Here is a 16,512-nt window from a genome sequence, read left to right as displayed (position 1 = left end):
ATGTTGTCAAATTCTTGTTTCTTTAGCCTACAGACCTATTAAATTTGCCAATCCATGATTATAATACATCGCATCCTGACTACTTTAACGTTTACAATGATCTCCTAGGGCAAAGGTAAACACATCTGTTCCGGAGAAGAAATCGTTGCAGATTTTTGCCGGGTAGGTCTATATTGAAAACTCCAACTATAAATTGTACTTCGCATGCATTTATGTCGTCCGATCTCAGCTAGGGGGAATAAGCTGAGGGTTTTGCATGCATACTCGTGTCAATGAAATAAGAATCGACTGATTTGAGTGACATTGGAGTAGCAAGTTTCCTATCCATTCTACTGTTACATCGGCTATGCGAGTACGGATTATTATCCGGAACCGAATGCAACCATTTCACGATGTACTTGTCCCTTGATGTTGTCTTGTCACTAAAAATAGTCGGCAGTTGAATTACAGTGGATAGGACTTTCGATGGAGATCCGGTTACCCGTTCCCGAAATGTAACGTCGGTATCCGAATACGTAAACGTGCGGTCCCAATTCTGCGTGATGGTTTCGGCTGTGTTCGGGTACCATCGGACGTCGCATCGAGTCATTTTGGCCGATTTGCGTTTGACTTGCTCCTCTCGCCGATCGCACATCGGCGCTGGACTCGCCCTGACTCCGGGAAAGTCCGGCAACTTTCGGCTATTCTTCGTAGAATGGACGTATCTGTCTTCGCTATTTTCAGCACCACCCCTGCTGGTGAACAACTGCCTGTATTGCTTGTATATCATGTGTGCAGTAGAACCTTTTGTTGGTGACGTTGCCAAGTTACATGGTGGCAGCGACGTCGGTACGTTTTCCGAAGTCTTTCCGAGCGTTTCGGCTGTTTTCGGCGGATCTTGGTTGCCGAGGGGTGCTTGGATGTTCTCGCTGCATAAGGAGTTGACATGTTGGTTGTACATCTTGCGAGGGGTTCCGTGAAATTCTGAAATAAGGGGCATAAATAATAATGAAAGTATTAGTAAATATCACAGATTGTTTGTAAGAACAAAAACAAGTTCATATCGTTGTCATTGATCATGATTCCATAATTGGCGGCAGGAGAAAATAAGTTCTATTGCCCCCAAAAAAAAATCACTTTAGAACTTTCGATTAACTGTCATTCTCAATTGTTTTTCTTTCAAAAATAATATTTCTTCCGTCTCTCTCTGTCTCTTTTTCTTCCTTTTCCCTTTTTTCCACCTTCGTCTTCTCCTATCCTGTTGTCTCTCTTATCCTTCCACCCTTCTCCTCATCTATTTCTCCTCTGTCTTCATTGTCTCTCTCCCCTCTTCAATATAAGTTTCCATCTTTCTCTTACTCATCTTTCCTCTTTTTATGATTTCTAACCTAGCTGATTGTCTTCTCCTTCTCCATCTTCCATCCACCTCCTCTTCTTCTTTGATTCTTCCTCCTTTATCATCTCTCCTTTCCATCCATCCTTTGTTCCCCATCTTCTTACTTTTCTCAGTGTTCTTCTTGTTCTCTTCTCCTCTCACTCCCATAATCACCATTTTCACCATCATCACCATTCTCTTCCTCCCCCTCCTTACCGTCATCTTCCTCGTTTTCCTTCTTCTCTGTCTCCTCCTCTTCGTTATCAAACTTGTTCTCAACATCATTATCATCATCTTTACCATCACCACCACCATCATAATCGTCATTATCATTACCACTACCATCACCACTACCATCATCATCATTTTCATCACCACCACCATCATAATCCTCGTCATCACTATCACTACCACTACCACCACCACTATAACATCATTATCATCATCATCATCATTATCATCATCATCCTCCCACCAAACGCTTACCTGATGCATTGAGGCTGTATCTATTGTAGGTATCACCATATTCGATGGTCGGTAGAGTCAGGCGGAGGGTCTTTTTCTGAGCCTGTTCTCGGTCGCCTCCTGCACCGCCAAACAAGAAGTTGCTGTAACTTCCCAAGATTTGCGTACTGAATTGGGCCGACGGGTACTGAATATTGGTTATTGCCGCCATTTTAGACCCTTCCTGCAGCTATTATCCAGAATCAGTCTTTAATGAAGATTGGATTCTCCGTCTCGAGAGAGCGAGATTCCGAAAAGCGAAATACCCTTCTGATAGATTCCACCAAATTATGAATGAAACTGCACTTCTCGCTCCTCGAAATACACAACGAATTGGATTCGGAAATTATCTGTAACCAACAATTTTAATGTTTAGTAGCTATCAAAGGCGCATAGACCTCTGGTGAAATAGAGGTTGTCAATGCTTTCAAGTCAAAACTCGCCTTGTGTGATTTATCACTACAATAGCTAATCCTAATACAACAAAATCCTTTACAATTTCCCAGGAATGTCACAACAAAATCAACAGAATTTACTGCAACACCTTATCAGAAATATCAAAATCATTAACTGTCATCATCGATGATTGCGAAGGCTTCCATGAAGAGAATCGGTAAATGCAACAACAGAGAAGATAATTCTAGTTGAGACATCCAACTCCCTGCACAAGTATTATGATATTTAGCCGGATCCGTCGTCATGAAACTGGTATTAAAACTTTTTCAGCACCTGCGTGTATGACTGTCGCTGTTGTATTTTCCACACGGCACCGAAGATGCGTTGCTAAGCAACGCCACGGTTGGTGATGTTGCAACCTTTCCCCGCAGATGAATTATTTGTGGTATTGTAATGTGTTGGCGTTCATGCACTTATGCCAACTTGGCGCTATGAATAGGTTGAATACTTTTGCCTTTTCCAGCTTCCATGTATATTCTAAGCTATTAAAATTAGTTATAAGGCATCATTTTCACTATAGTACTTTTCACCTTTGCCATCATCATCACTTTCCTTCTCAATCTCACTTTCCATTTTCATTTTTTTCATCAAGCATATGAATTGTTTTTATTTGTACTTTTGCCCGTTCTAGTACACCATTTTCACTCGTTTCTTGTGTCGGACTTTGTCGTTTTTATTTATTCATATTCTTCTTTTCCCCTTTCGTCTTTTTTCATCTCCAGAGCCCCGTTTTACAAAGGGTTGAGCGAGAGAGAGAGAGAGAGAGAGAGAGAGAGAGAGAGAGAGAGAGAGGGGAACCATCTAGAATTGTGGCATAGATGCCCCCACCCCCGTGACGCCAAATTCGAACATGATGACGCAGTTTCGGCATCATTGAAATTTAATTTATCAACTTATTTGTTTAAACCTATGACTATCACCCGAACATGTCCTTTCACACCTGGCTTGACACCGACTACCATAACATCACTGATGCGACCGGTTACCATAGCAACACGTATACGGATGACGACGATGATGATGCCATGAACTACCAGGAAGAGATGGAGATGAGCTCTATTTTCTTGTTTACTAATGATCACTATATTTGATAACTGCTATCATTTTATCGGAGATTGCATACCTGCACGTTTTTGTCAAACCTTTTTTGCTGCATCCCCAGACATGTTTGGTTTTTATTGAATATCTGAATAAATACAATACATTGAAACCTGTCTATAAAGACCAACCAATGGAGACAAGAAAAACGGTCTTTATAGGCAGGTGGTCTTCGTGTTCAGGTGCCTATAGTACACGTTTTAATGAGAAACCATTTTCAAGGGAAACAAAAATTGTGTTTTTTGTAGTTTTTTTGTTGTCAGTAAAGCAGGTTTGACTGTACAACACAAACTTCTCAGATTTGGTCGCATCCCATGTGGGAAACTGTTTGATGGATATTTTAGGAGGCTATACTGATAATGGAAATTATGAATACCAATCCATTACTCACATTCAAAACAAAGAACAAAAGAATTCCAATCAAAATCTCAGATTCTTGGATTACACTCATTGTTAAAACTCAAACGAAACTTACTTTCAGAAAATCGAGGTCGCATATTTTCGATTTAGAGATCGTTTTAATCATAATTTTCTTCATTTTTATTAATTTTATACTGCCATCAAGACCATTATAGTCAGAGACCCGGAACTAAAGGGGTCGAAGGGCCCTTTGTTAGTAATGTTGTTAGCAAGAAGCGGAATGAACAAAAGAAGAAAGGAAGAAAAAGAAGAAGGACGTGGAGGAGGAGGAGGAGGAGAAGAAGAAGAAGATGAAGAAGAATGAATGAGACGAAGGAGAGGAATAAGAAGAAGAAGAAAAACAAGGAAGGATTAATGATTGTGGCTGCAGTTTCTTTCTGAAGCTCTTTTAATTCAATTTCGTGTTTCTGAATAGCGCCATCTCTGAATGAATGGTTGCCCCCTTGAATATTTTTCTTTCTTCATAGAATAAGTTGTCGATATCTTTCTCTGCTAAACTTATTCGCAAAGGGACGGGATGTAAATGATACGGAAGAGGGTAGGGGTGGGGATTCGTTCCTATTGTAGGCCACAAGTTGCCCAACTATGCTACTAAGAAATGTGCTAGACGTGTTTTCAAGAAATAATGATCGATTTGTCATCATAATTATGAAGCAGAGGAGGACAAAGAAAATGAATATAACATAAGCCAATTATTGTATACTTGTGTACTTTGTGTTGTGGTTTAATGAAAGATTTAAAATTGGCGGCGAGTGCATTCTAATTTTAATTTTTCATTGAACCACTTTTTTTCTTGATGATAGAATGTTATAAATCAAGGAAATAATTTGACTTGTGTGTGCATTCAAGCTCTAGAGGCCCTCTAGTGTTTGTATATCTGTGGATATTATATTTGTTTGTACTCGCCATGACATTTTACAATAATATTTTGCTCGTGTTTGTTTAAAGTCTTGAGTTTTGGACTTTGATGGAATGGCGTGTTGTATTCAGAAAATAAATTTTATTTGATATGTGAGATATATAAAACAAAATTAAAACAAATCTCTTTCTCTCTCTCTCTCTCTCTCTCTCTCTATACTTGTTTTTATCAGGGTAGTATCTCTAACCGAGATAGGGAGGGGTCGAGACTCAAAGAGGAAGGGGAATTGGAGACACTGAGAGAAGGGAGAAACCTATGAGAGATTGCATGGGGCAGAGGAAAAGAGAGGGTGGATATAGGAAGTGTATAGAGGATGGAGTGGAAGCTTAGGTGCGTATAGATACAAAAAAAAGGACATCATATTTTGTGAGAAACAGAGAAGGTGGGGGGGGGGGGGTAACGCAAACCTAGAGTGACCCACAGATATCAATGTCAATTTGTCTTTGGGGATCTAAAATATATCATCAGTGCAGTAAGCACCATAGCCGGATGGAAGGAAGCTATAGGCAACCAACCCCGAAGAGATGCATGGTTCCCCTCCATTAAAACAAGATTAAGCAGTGTGCTGCTTAACAATATAGGCCTACTCAATAAACTATCACATCGTTACCGCGATGGATCTTTAATCGATAATTTGCCTTTTGCTTCCCCGCTGGTACTATTCAATATTCAATGCTCTGTGTGTACATAGAATGAAAAGAAAGAGTTGGTGTAATAAGTGTAGGCCTAATATGAAAGCTCATCCGCGCGTGTTACACTTATACTCTCTGTTGCCTTGGGATTATTATTAGGGGACCATTTTGATCGGCACTGTATAGACCCCCTCACAGAGTACATACAACGGCTTTCTCATATCAACACTCGGATCTGCAGAAGTTGGAATAAAGTAGAAGAATTACAATCAGCTAGTATTACTAACACAACAGAAGTAGGGAAATATACTCCAACGAGAAAATTTGTTATATACTCCAACGAGTGATGTACTTTCGATGTGTCCGGACAGGAAGATCGTCCCGTCCCGGCAAATATAATTTTCTCGAGTTATGATGGCGCTGCATTTTTTGACAACCAGGATGACTTGAGAATACCTTTTCTTTGTGCCTCTTTTCAGGTAGGTTCAACGTATTTTGGATGTTATCTTCGCTACGTAAACATAGGCCTACATGTATTAAAGATGGCTTAATTTCAAAATTTAGATGAATTTGAATATTTTCGAATTATATCGCTGCATTTTGGGAAAGACTGTACTTAATATGATAACCCTACATAACTGATAAACAAATGCTCTAACGATGTTAACTCATCATAGTTCATTGTAAAGTCTTTTATTTACTGTCAACTTTCGTTCAAAAACGACTTTGCGTTTTCTGTGCGAGATAATAAAAATAAACACTGAAAAATAAAGCTTAACATTTGCACACTACAATGTCAGCATTACCGGAGCTTATAATTTGAATATTTTAGGGTTCAACTTTTAAGAGTTGCAATTTTGAATATGCTTCTTTCACCCAGGGGTCAAATTATAACATTTAAAACTCGAAAAATTACACCCTTTTACATGTTTTATGAATGCTGATTTTCATCTTGGTGCAAATTTAGTGACATGACTGTAGTCTAAGGGAGCTGCACCCATTATACAAGCTTTGATTTCGTTATGGTTTCCTTTTCTTTGTCATTATATTTGTTGTTGTAAATGATATATTTTGTATTTGTTCATGATTTTCAATGATTTAGAAATAGGTTTGAATTGAGTTAAATTGAATTGAACCAACGTACGTGATAGAATGAGACGAATCGGGTTGGTTAGGCATCTAAAGTTTGCTGCTTGAGAAAGATGGCTATGTTATGGATAAAGCATTGGAGACACGAATAATATTGTGGTAGAGTTTCATAACAGGATCCTATATCAAAAGAACTTCGCATTTTATTCAAAATATTGTTGTTAGCTTATGAATGTTTTTATGATTTTGCGCCTCCTTATTTGATAGAGCTATTAACATTGTACACACCTTCTAGAAATCTTCGTTCTAATAAGAACAAATTGTTTGTTATTCCACCAGTGATGACCAGGTCATTATGGTGAACGCAGCTTCGCTCACACTGCCTCAACTTTATGGAACAATCTTCCGGAACATCTAAAAAAACATCGACTCCATTGTTAAGTTTAAGATTGCTTTAAAGACGCACTTATTTAACATTTAATTCATCCTTTTTGTCTGTTACCCAGTACATCTTGTCTTTGAATTTTGTTGTGTTTTTCTCTAGAGCGCTTAGGGACATGTTTTAATACTATGTGCTATGCGCTATACAAGAACGGTTAATTATTATTATTAAGAAGTTAGAGAAGTTGGTTGTTTTTCAGTCTCATCAGGGCCTTTGACAAGGCAACTAGATATTGGCGCTTTATAAATTCCTAGATTGGATGGATTGGATAGTACTATACTACTTGCTGAATTTGATCTGCGTTAGTTTGATACCAAACAACTGCCATTTTCTTTTTCATCTTTATCACGTTTTGGGTGAGTTCGATGAGAGCGGGATTACCATTGCTACGGGTTCAATAGATCAGCCGGCTATGGGGGGCATTATTTGGAAGACGTAACAATAGGAAGGGGTGATCAACTTGCTTAGTCTAGGGAGTGCAAACACTGAATGGAACAAAAACTATACGAACAAATTAGTCGAAGAATCATTTCATTGTCCACCTAGACTTCTGGATACATGGATTGTTCGGGTTATTATATGGGCTACCTCCTTAATTCCATTTATGCTAAGTCAAATCCTCTCAGTTTAAACCGATTAATGAAGTTTGGAAATGATTATCAAACATCTTTGTATTAAATTATTTGTCCGAAATTACAAAAAAGAACATTTGAATTAACTGGTAAAACCGCCTACAGCACTGCAAATGTTTTAAAATCCCCCCTTTTAAAATAATAAATTGATATTCATAAATGAAGTCCTCGGGCTGCCAACTTTGTTATTGAATATAGTTTCGTATTTTGTTTTAAACATAATTATTTAGTCAAAAGTATTTCGTGTTTTTTTTTCTTTGGCAATCTTTATAATCAAAAGGACAAGATGAAACCTCGCAAAGTTAATACATTTATAAATCTAGGAGCAGATCTACCAAAGGTGATTATCTGCCTAAGCTCTCCATGCAATCGAACATTTTTAACTTGAAAATGACGCTACCGCGGCATCCAAACATTCTACGTGAAATTTATTGAATCCGTTTGCAAGTTAAATTGCTTTTTCCATTCACAATTTCTGTCTGCTACAGAATACCAGCAGTGTATATCAAGGAAGACTAGATCCAGACAATAAAAGACACAAGGAACTAGTGAACCCGAACAATTTATTGATGAGAGTCTCATCATGGACAATGATGTTTACACGTTTCTTACAATGACCATTGAAAAGGCAAATCTATGGATTGATAATAGTCATTGCCAAGCGGATCTAGAGGGGTACTAAGAGGGCGGGTGGGGGGGGGGGGGGTAGCCGCGACGGGTGAGGAGAGACAGCTATAGAAGGGACAACATTCGTACTGCGGTTCAGTGGTGTTTAAAGTCAATGGTCGAGTAATATGGGCATGGAAGACACCCCCCTCAACAAAACAAAACAAAACAAAAAATCGAAAGGCGAAAATCTAAAAAGAAAAAAACATACACAAAAGACAAAAATAAAAATGAGAAAAATACAAAGAAAAGAGAGAAAAGGAGACCGTGAGCATGAAAGTTTTGAAGATGATTACGACCCTCCCCATACACGAACATGTACACCCTGCCAATCGAAGGCCTGGTTTTCTCGCATTAGTAAGTCCAATGCTGCCCCAACCCTTAACACCAGTGGCCTTCAATGCCTGAAACTTGGCTACGCCACTTGTTCCACCCCAACCATGTTCCAACAGAGGTTCCATGAACAACACTTCTTTGGAAAGGCAGAAGAAACAAGTGGATGACCTCCTTCGTAAGAGTGAGTCGATAAAGGCAATTGATTGTCCAATTTCTCCTTGATCATTATTGTTGATGTTGGAAATATTCATGAGCTTTGGCTTTGGAAACCTTTTCATCTTCCAGATGTTTCCACTGGGTCCATAGAAGTAATTCATAATTGTAAAAGTCCTGTCGACTCCGCTCTGCGCATTTATTGAAAAGGCGAGCGAGCTAACATTCAATTTTGTCGTAGCTCATGACGTGATAATGATAATGTACTTTCTATTTTGTGTAATAAGTTTTTCCTTTCAAACATTGTATTTTTTTTTATAATTGTCTTGTGATAACTCAGTAATTGTGAACAAGAGGTTATAATTATGAAGTCACCACAGCTGCAGTTGTATTTAGAGGTAAAATATGCTGCAGGAGGGGCCGGGGGGGGGGGGCTGGCGATTTGGCAATAATATAGGCCTATAAAATATGTCAAACTGGGTTTCGCCCGGGGGGGGGGGATGTCCCTTATCGTTTCATAATAATGCTCCTATATTCCCGTTTATTTTCCGATTATTCAAGTTCGCCACTTGGTTAAAAATTATGTTAACTATTGTACAGCACTAATGTCATTTGGCAAGACATTGATCTACATTTGCCACACTCAACCCAGGTGAAGTAAATGGGTACGTGGCAGGATTTAATTCCTTGAAATGCTAGAGCGCCGTAATGGTAGCCGTCCTAAAGCGGCCAGGGTAATAATCGGGATCGCCCTTTTTCAGAAATAACAATAAAAACATTAAAAACAAAAAAATAATCGGGAGCGCCAGGAGTGTCAAATCTGACAGACACGAGCGCTATACAAGAACCCACCATTATTATTATTATTATTTAGTGAACAACTGTATGTTGTTGTTTTATGCAAATATGTAAATCCTATACATTATTATGCATGTTTAGCAAAATGTTATTTCAAAATATAAATGCTTGGTCGACATTTTCTGTAGGAAAACGCTCAAAATGCTATTTCTTTTGATAAGTAAAGTAGCATCGGACCACAGATATTCACATAGGTTTGCCAGCTATTATCACCGTTTCCTTAATTCACAAGAAGAAAGGAAAAGGAAGTTCCCGGGCGGTAACAAAAATCCATATTTTGACACCTTTCTCACTACATTATAACGATCTCTTGACTCGTCTTCCAATCAACATACCACTCGAGACTATTATAACAGCGCTCTACTTTCGCTTGATTAAATAGGTTAAACACCTAGAGTGCTCAAAAATATCGATTTTCATCTTGAGGCATATTTGGAGTACCTATAACTTCACCCCCCCATCGTGTCTTCATAAATTATACGCAGACGAACGTGTATGTCATAAAATTGTCTCATACCGCAACCCCAGTCAGACAGTTGCGACCGATACCGGACCGATAAACAACTGAACATAAAATTTATAATATACACCGAGTAGCCAAGAAACGATCGGTCACACCAAGGTGACCGTCCCCAGATCGAACAAAAACTTACGTTACCCGATTGGTGCTGAATCGGTTTAGAGTGATATCTTGGTCACACCAACCAAAAACACCGACCTCACACTGATCTACACAGCATTCAAGAATTTATATTACGACAAATTGACCCAAGAATCGGTTGGTTATGAATTGGCCATTTTTGTAATATAATCAGATTTATGCACAAATATTTGTTGCCTCGTTACAAATTAGTTGACAAACCTTTGACAAAATAATAATTGTATTTCAAAAGTCAGAATCCGAATTGCATACATGACGTGTTGGTCAGACAAGTCATAGCAACAACAATTAGGCAATTCGCGTTCTGATTATTGAAATTCATATAAGTATTCGTAACAAGCGAATTAAATAATTTGTAACAAGGCAAAGTTTTGTGCATTAAGTTTGATAACATTACGAAAATGGTCTACTCTATTGGTTTGGTAGTGTGACTGAAGTATTCATGTTGTGGTCTGCACCGCAACAGGGTCACTGGGGTCAAGCGTGTGGGACCGCGGAAGGTAACACGGCGTTGCCATGACGACGGGACGCTGTACGGCTTTCATGTACATTGTATTAGGATTCATGTGCACGGTGGAATCATGTACCATCGATTTTTTTTTATAAACAAAGAAAAGGGATTCGGTGCTGGGGCAGGGTGTCAGCTTTCACTTTTGTTCCCGATTATATGACGAGTGGAAGTTCATCGGTGGGGTCTTTTGCGTGGGAATAATTTATGATCAGAGTTTGTCGTCATGTCATCGAATCTTTTAGGATCTAGAGTGCTTCAAAAAGGTTAGAGTTGGGCATTTTTTAATGATTTATGTCAGAGGTCACATTTGTTTTTAAATTCTGTGCGAATCAGGGTCATAATATTCAATATTGATATGTTCTTAATCTATTACATCATTTGATTAATTGTATTCAGAGATCGTCATCACCATCATTATCATCATACTTTTGCATCTAAAGGAGTTCAGAGCCGAGGTTCGAGTTGGGATTTTAAAAAGGATCGCATTTGTTTTAAAATATTGTGTAAAACAATCTGACGTAATGATCCTTTATATTCCTCTGTTCATTAGGCTACCATTGGATTGATTCATGTTTCGAGACCGTTATTGTTGTGACACAACTATTATTTGGATCTTAAGTGATTGAAAAAGATAATATTCTAATTTCTCATGGGTCATAACATTTATATCTTCCTAAATGTTCAACTTTTCTTCTATTGTTTGGATCTAATGTTCTCCAAAGTCGACGTATGAGTTGCGAGCTTAAAAGCCGATGACCGAAATACGATTTAGTAAATTAATTGGAAGAATCATAATTGTATTTCTTAGAACCATTCCAGGGATCATAGTATTCATACTCTCTATACTATACCTGTGAAAAATCTATCGTTGGATTAATTTGTGTTCCCAGATCGTCATCAACTTTTCACTTGGATCTTAAGTAGGGCCTATTTCAAAGAGGTAGAAGTTGGGGTACTATTCTTCATACCGGTAGCAAGTAGGATACTACTTTTGTTTAAAGTTCGACATAAATTATAACAATGTCATGAGTCGTGATGATTATGTCTTTTCTATGGCCATTTAGTCAAAATTGTTTGTTTGTTTTTTGTTACTCATCGTGTAACTAGGTAGCTTTTTAACTTTCTTAGAGAATATTTCTAGGTCCATAAAAATATCACGTTTTTCGTCTTGTTTAATAATAAGATGATATCAGGTTGTGGAAACATTCAGACGTTCTTAGAATGATACATTATGAGTCTTCGGTTTTGTAGACCTCGTGCTATTACATGTATATAGTTGTCTTGTCCAAAGTACTACATGAAGGTATAGCTGATATTACATAGTTTTGGGGCTCTCGTAATAGTTCATTTTGTCATCGTCTCAAGCTATTGGCCAGTTAAAGGTAATACAAAGTTTCGGGAAATTTTGAAAATTGGCTGGATAGTGATTCTTACAATTTTGATAAATTTGGATGCCCATGTGGATGTATTATAAGCACTATAGAAAATTTAGCCCCTAAAACACTTCTGCTTTCGAGAAAAATTGAATACTTGAAATTGGGCACTCAGCGGCCATCTCTCTAGAATGGCAACCCGCCTATAGTGGTCATCACTTGTTACTCCCTCTAGAGAGAGAGAAATGTGTGTTGTAGGACATGTCTAAAAAGACCACATGTCTGCAATGGACAATTGACTTATTTTGTGTGTTGTATAACCTGTCTAGAAAGACCATCTAGTAAAGTGGCAACTGAATAGACAGTTTTGACTGTATTTTGTCCCATGTCTTATCTTAACTATTTTAGTGTATCCCGATGTTTGCACATTATAGCCAAATATGCCTTGGATTAGACTATCTATCAAAATAAAGATCCGATGTTAGTATAGGGCCAGGGTTAAAGGTAATACAAAGTTTTGGTATGGGGTCATGAATTTGGTTCAAATGAACATATTGGAAGCATATACGATCCTAAAATATTCAGTGATCGTTGTCGCGGTCGAAATCGACTCTAAAGTTATGAAATTGTAAATAATAAACACTTTATGTTGAATAGCTCCCTCTCAAGGTCAAGATATTAATTAAGCTATAAAACAATGTTTATTGACTAAAATTGACTGATTAGCTATTCTTGTTCGGAAATTATATACCACAACTACATACTCTGAGATTTTCATGGTCGCAGCTACCTTTGTACGGCCGTAGGAGCTATTTGAAATTTATCAAAAAAAATTATATTCAATTTTTCTCGAAAGCAGAAGTGTTTTAGGGGCTAAAATTTTTGGTGTTTTTAATACATTCACAGGGGCAGCCAAATATATTAAAATTGTAAAGAATCACTATCCACCCATTTTTCAAAATTTCCCAAAACTTTGTAATACCTTTAAGGTTATGGGTTAGATGGATTTGTTTGTTCGTTCGTCCGTTTGTTCTTTCTTTCTGGACCTCTATGAATAACAGAGCCATAAAACAGTCTATAACTGTAGAGCAATCCAGTCGTATTCTGTTTTAATAACTATTTGTTTATGTTAATGTTATATATTTTACTCAAACCAAACTCAAACCCAACCTGTTTATTGTCTATTACATTTCATAGTTACAAACTTAATAAATAGATCCCCCCAAATACACACAGTGTGCCTTGGAAGGCTGTTCTGTACAATGATGTTCATGATACAATGGAGACATCAAGGTAAAAGTAACACTAATAGAATATAGAATCAACAAAGTGGTCTTTCTTCAAGAGATAAGGCGAAACTGGGAAATCTCTTACTCCGCTTTATTATTCTTTTTTTTTCTCAAGAATAATCTCCTCATTTCCCTCTCTCTCTCATCCCTCTTTCAGTAGTTCCATTATATCTCTTGAAAAATAATCGTAAACCTAAGTTGCAGATTAGAAGACTGAATGGAACTAAATCCGCGTGATCCGATCCCACATCGAATTCATTAAGTTGTTTCATTAAATCGTTTGTGCAATAAAAAGATGATTAAATATGTATAAACTCTTTCCAATCTCTCTCATTACAGACACAAATCTAGAAGAAATCCGTTTAACTTTCAAATCAGTTGCAGGCATACATAGGCTGGCTACTTTGGGGCTGAAAGGGATATTTGAGTTTTGGTAGAAAGAACAGTTTTTAATCAAACTGAAGTTTAGTAAACAAACTCTTCACCATACATTAAAAGCTCCTAGTTATAACTGCACCATGCTCGAAAGGTATACACAAACTACAAACGACTTAGTAATAAGCATGTTAACAATTAAAAAGAGCCGGTAAACCACATGAGGGCATTCTGTAAAAAGTCATTGGTGTCAACCATTTCCAAAAAACGAAATTGGGAATGTAAGTTTTGTTAAAATAATGATTAAATAGAGAGATCATCGACAACTATTTAAAAACATCTGTTTGAAAAGTGTAAGCATTTTTTTTGTCTCTCAACCGCTGGTTCAAAATTATATTTAAAAAAACTTGTGGGACCCCGCAAAATATAGGATTTCCCGGCGAAATTCGCTAGATTGTAATTCTAATCCATTTACTTCGCATTTAAGTTAGATCAGATCAGCTTTGCCATGCCAATTATCATTCAACTTTCCCGTTTTTGTATTCTCAATTTGGATTTTCTCATTTTGTTTCAACTCCAGGTGTTTTTACAGAGCTTATGCTAACTTGACATATCTGCGAGGAAAGTCGGAGTCAACAGCAATAGCAGCATCGTGATACGCACCGGAAAACCATTCTTTCATCGTCATCGTCACCACAATCTTAACGTTATATTCCTTCCAACCGTGCGAGACATCATTACTGGAATGAATTCCTTTTGGGGATCGCGTTGAGTTCTACTTTTGAAGAAAGTTATAATAGGCCTTCTTTTGTTTAGGCCCTGTTGAAATACTTGCATCGATCATGGCTACAGAGGACAAGCAGATTCAGTACAGTCCTCAGGTAACACCGCGATCAGCCGCTGGGTCAAACGGTGATGACGAAACAGGGGAAGAGGTTAAGCCAGAGAAACAAGAAGTTCCGCAAGAAGGGTCACTGACCCAAACTGAAGAAAATACTACCACTGAGCCGAATGAGTTTGAACTTCCATCTGTAACAGGCAACGATGTTGAGACTCACAGAATTGCCGGTGCGTCCAAAGTCGATGGCCCCAGCGAGGCCAAGGAACAGATCACTCTCGTTCTTCCTTCAGTCGCTGGGTTGGTCCTGCACCCAGAAAAGGGCGAAGTTGGGAACGATGGACTCACCGAGAGCGTCATTCTTGATGATGACAATGAGGAAGAACTTCACCTACCGCAAATTGAAGTCAGTCAGTCGGGGAAACCTTCGGGGGAGGCGGGACTTCCCACTTGGAATGGCGACGCGGAATCGCCCACCATGCAGCTGTCCCAGAAACCGCGCAGGGAAATTACCGCCGAGAACGCGCATCCAAAGTGCTTCGGGAACGTCGGCGCGGCGGGGTTATCGCGTGTATTCACGTCCGGCAGTTTCTGCCCTGAACTTTCAATTCGCGCCATGGCTCCAAAAGTTCCATCCAACGACCTGCCTGTGGAATACAAGCCCTCACTGCCGAACTTTAGAGAGAGAAGCAAACATGTTGAGAGGAGCAGAACAATTCCAGATATGCCGCGACGGCAGAAAGATACCTTCAAGATGCCTGAAATACGGTCATCAAAAGTGTCCCTGTTTGCGCGGGACGGCGAACGAGCAAAGAATCTTCAATTTGGTCCTGCTTCCACGTGGAACCTGGACCGGTCTAGGACTGATATGAACGGGAGCAAATCCAGGCTCCGCGAAAAACTACAGGAAGAGCAGAAACGTCCAGAAAGCGAAAGCGACGAGTTAACGCCATCGGAATCGGGTGAGATGGGACAGAAGATTCATCAATGGTTTAAGAAAGACCGCAAGAAAGATCAGAAGAACAATGGACACGGCAACGCTAGGAACTCAAAACGCTCGAAGAACATGTGGGACGCTGGAATACAAACGCGCGTACATCGAGGACTCGCCTCCTCCATGATCAAACCGAACGAAAGTATAGGGAACTATTTGAATGACGTCACGTCAAGCCGGTTCCCTGAAGTCGAGACCCGGCAAATCGTAGCAACGAAGTCATGAAATGGTACAAACAAAGTTAAACATTACTCACTGCGTCTTGAGGATTACGTGGTACTGCTGGGTGCGGCCTTAGGTCCATGCTCTAATTAACGTGCCACTAAAAGTAAATGCACAATATTGTCATAATCTGAAGAAGAAAAAAATCTTTAGATGGCCTCTGACAGTGCAAGGTTAGCTCAATTCGAGCATTTTTTTAAAAACTTTTTCATTACATACTAATACGCAATCATTGGTCATTAATGTTTCTTAAAGTGGAATATAATTTGCTAGAATTTTTTTTAACATGGATTTAAAGTACTCACCCGAAGAAAATTCACTGATAATTATGGACAAATTATATGTGGATGGAAAGATTTTCTATTGAAAAACACGAATAATTTGCTGGAAAATTATATAGATTTCATGGAAAGGCATAAAATGCAATGTTGTGGCTAGCAGTGTCTCGCATATGACGTCATGAATCTTGACACTCTACGGAGGACCGCTGAAAATCTTGATCTCAAAATTAACAGTTTTGAGAGATGATTACTGCGGACCCCGAACATATTTTGAAGAGGGAAGTTGTTATATTTGATCAGTAAGGCTTCCCTTTCCCAATGATATAAATTTTGCATCAATTCAAAACCTTTTTGATTCTTCAGGTGACTACTTTAAGCACTCAGATAATACAACGCACATAATTTTGTC

At 38.5% G+C, this 16,512-nt stretch overlaps 2 protein-coding genes across 2 annotated transcripts; one reads left to right on the top strand and one right to left on the bottom strand.

The window, feature by feature from the left end:
- Nucleotides 1–2,748, bottom strand: LOC115923320. The gene is made up of 2 exons (XM_030983772.1): nt 1,841–2,748; nt 1–963 (listed from the first exon to the last, which is right to left on the bottom strand). The coding sequence occupies exons 1-2, from the start codon at nt 2,028–2,030 to the stop codon at nt 230–232; spliced, it is 924 nt and encodes a 307-aa protein (XP_030839632.1). The 5' UTR covers nt 2,031–2,748; the 3' UTR covers nt 1–229.
- A 2,922-nt stretch (nt 2,749–5,670) lies between these two features.
- On the top strand, nt 5,671–15,851 carry LOC115923032. The gene is made up of 2 exons (XM_030983077.1): nt 5,671–5,862; nt 14,349–15,851. Exon 2 carries the CDS (start codon nt 14,611–14,613, stop codon nt 15,823–15,825), a length of 1,215 nt encoding a protein of 404 aa, XP_030838937.1. The 5' UTR covers nt 5,671–5,862; nt 14,349–14,610; the 3' UTR covers nt 15,826–15,851.
- Nucleotides 15,852–16,512: the final 661 nt, after the last annotated feature.

Source organism: Strongylocentrotus purpuratus, unplaced genomic scaffold (assembly GCF_000002235.5).
Source record: "Strongylocentrotus purpuratus isolate Spur 01 unplaced genomic scaffold, Spur_5.0 spur5_scaffold_13, whole genome shotgun sequence".
Classification (NCBI taxonomy): domain Eukaryota; kingdom Metazoa; phylum Echinodermata; class Echinoidea; order Camarodonta; family Strongylocentrotidae; genus Strongylocentrotus; species Strongylocentrotus purpuratus.
Note: the sequence above shows the minus strand (reverse complement) of the source record. Positions and strands in the feature narration are given on the sequence as shown.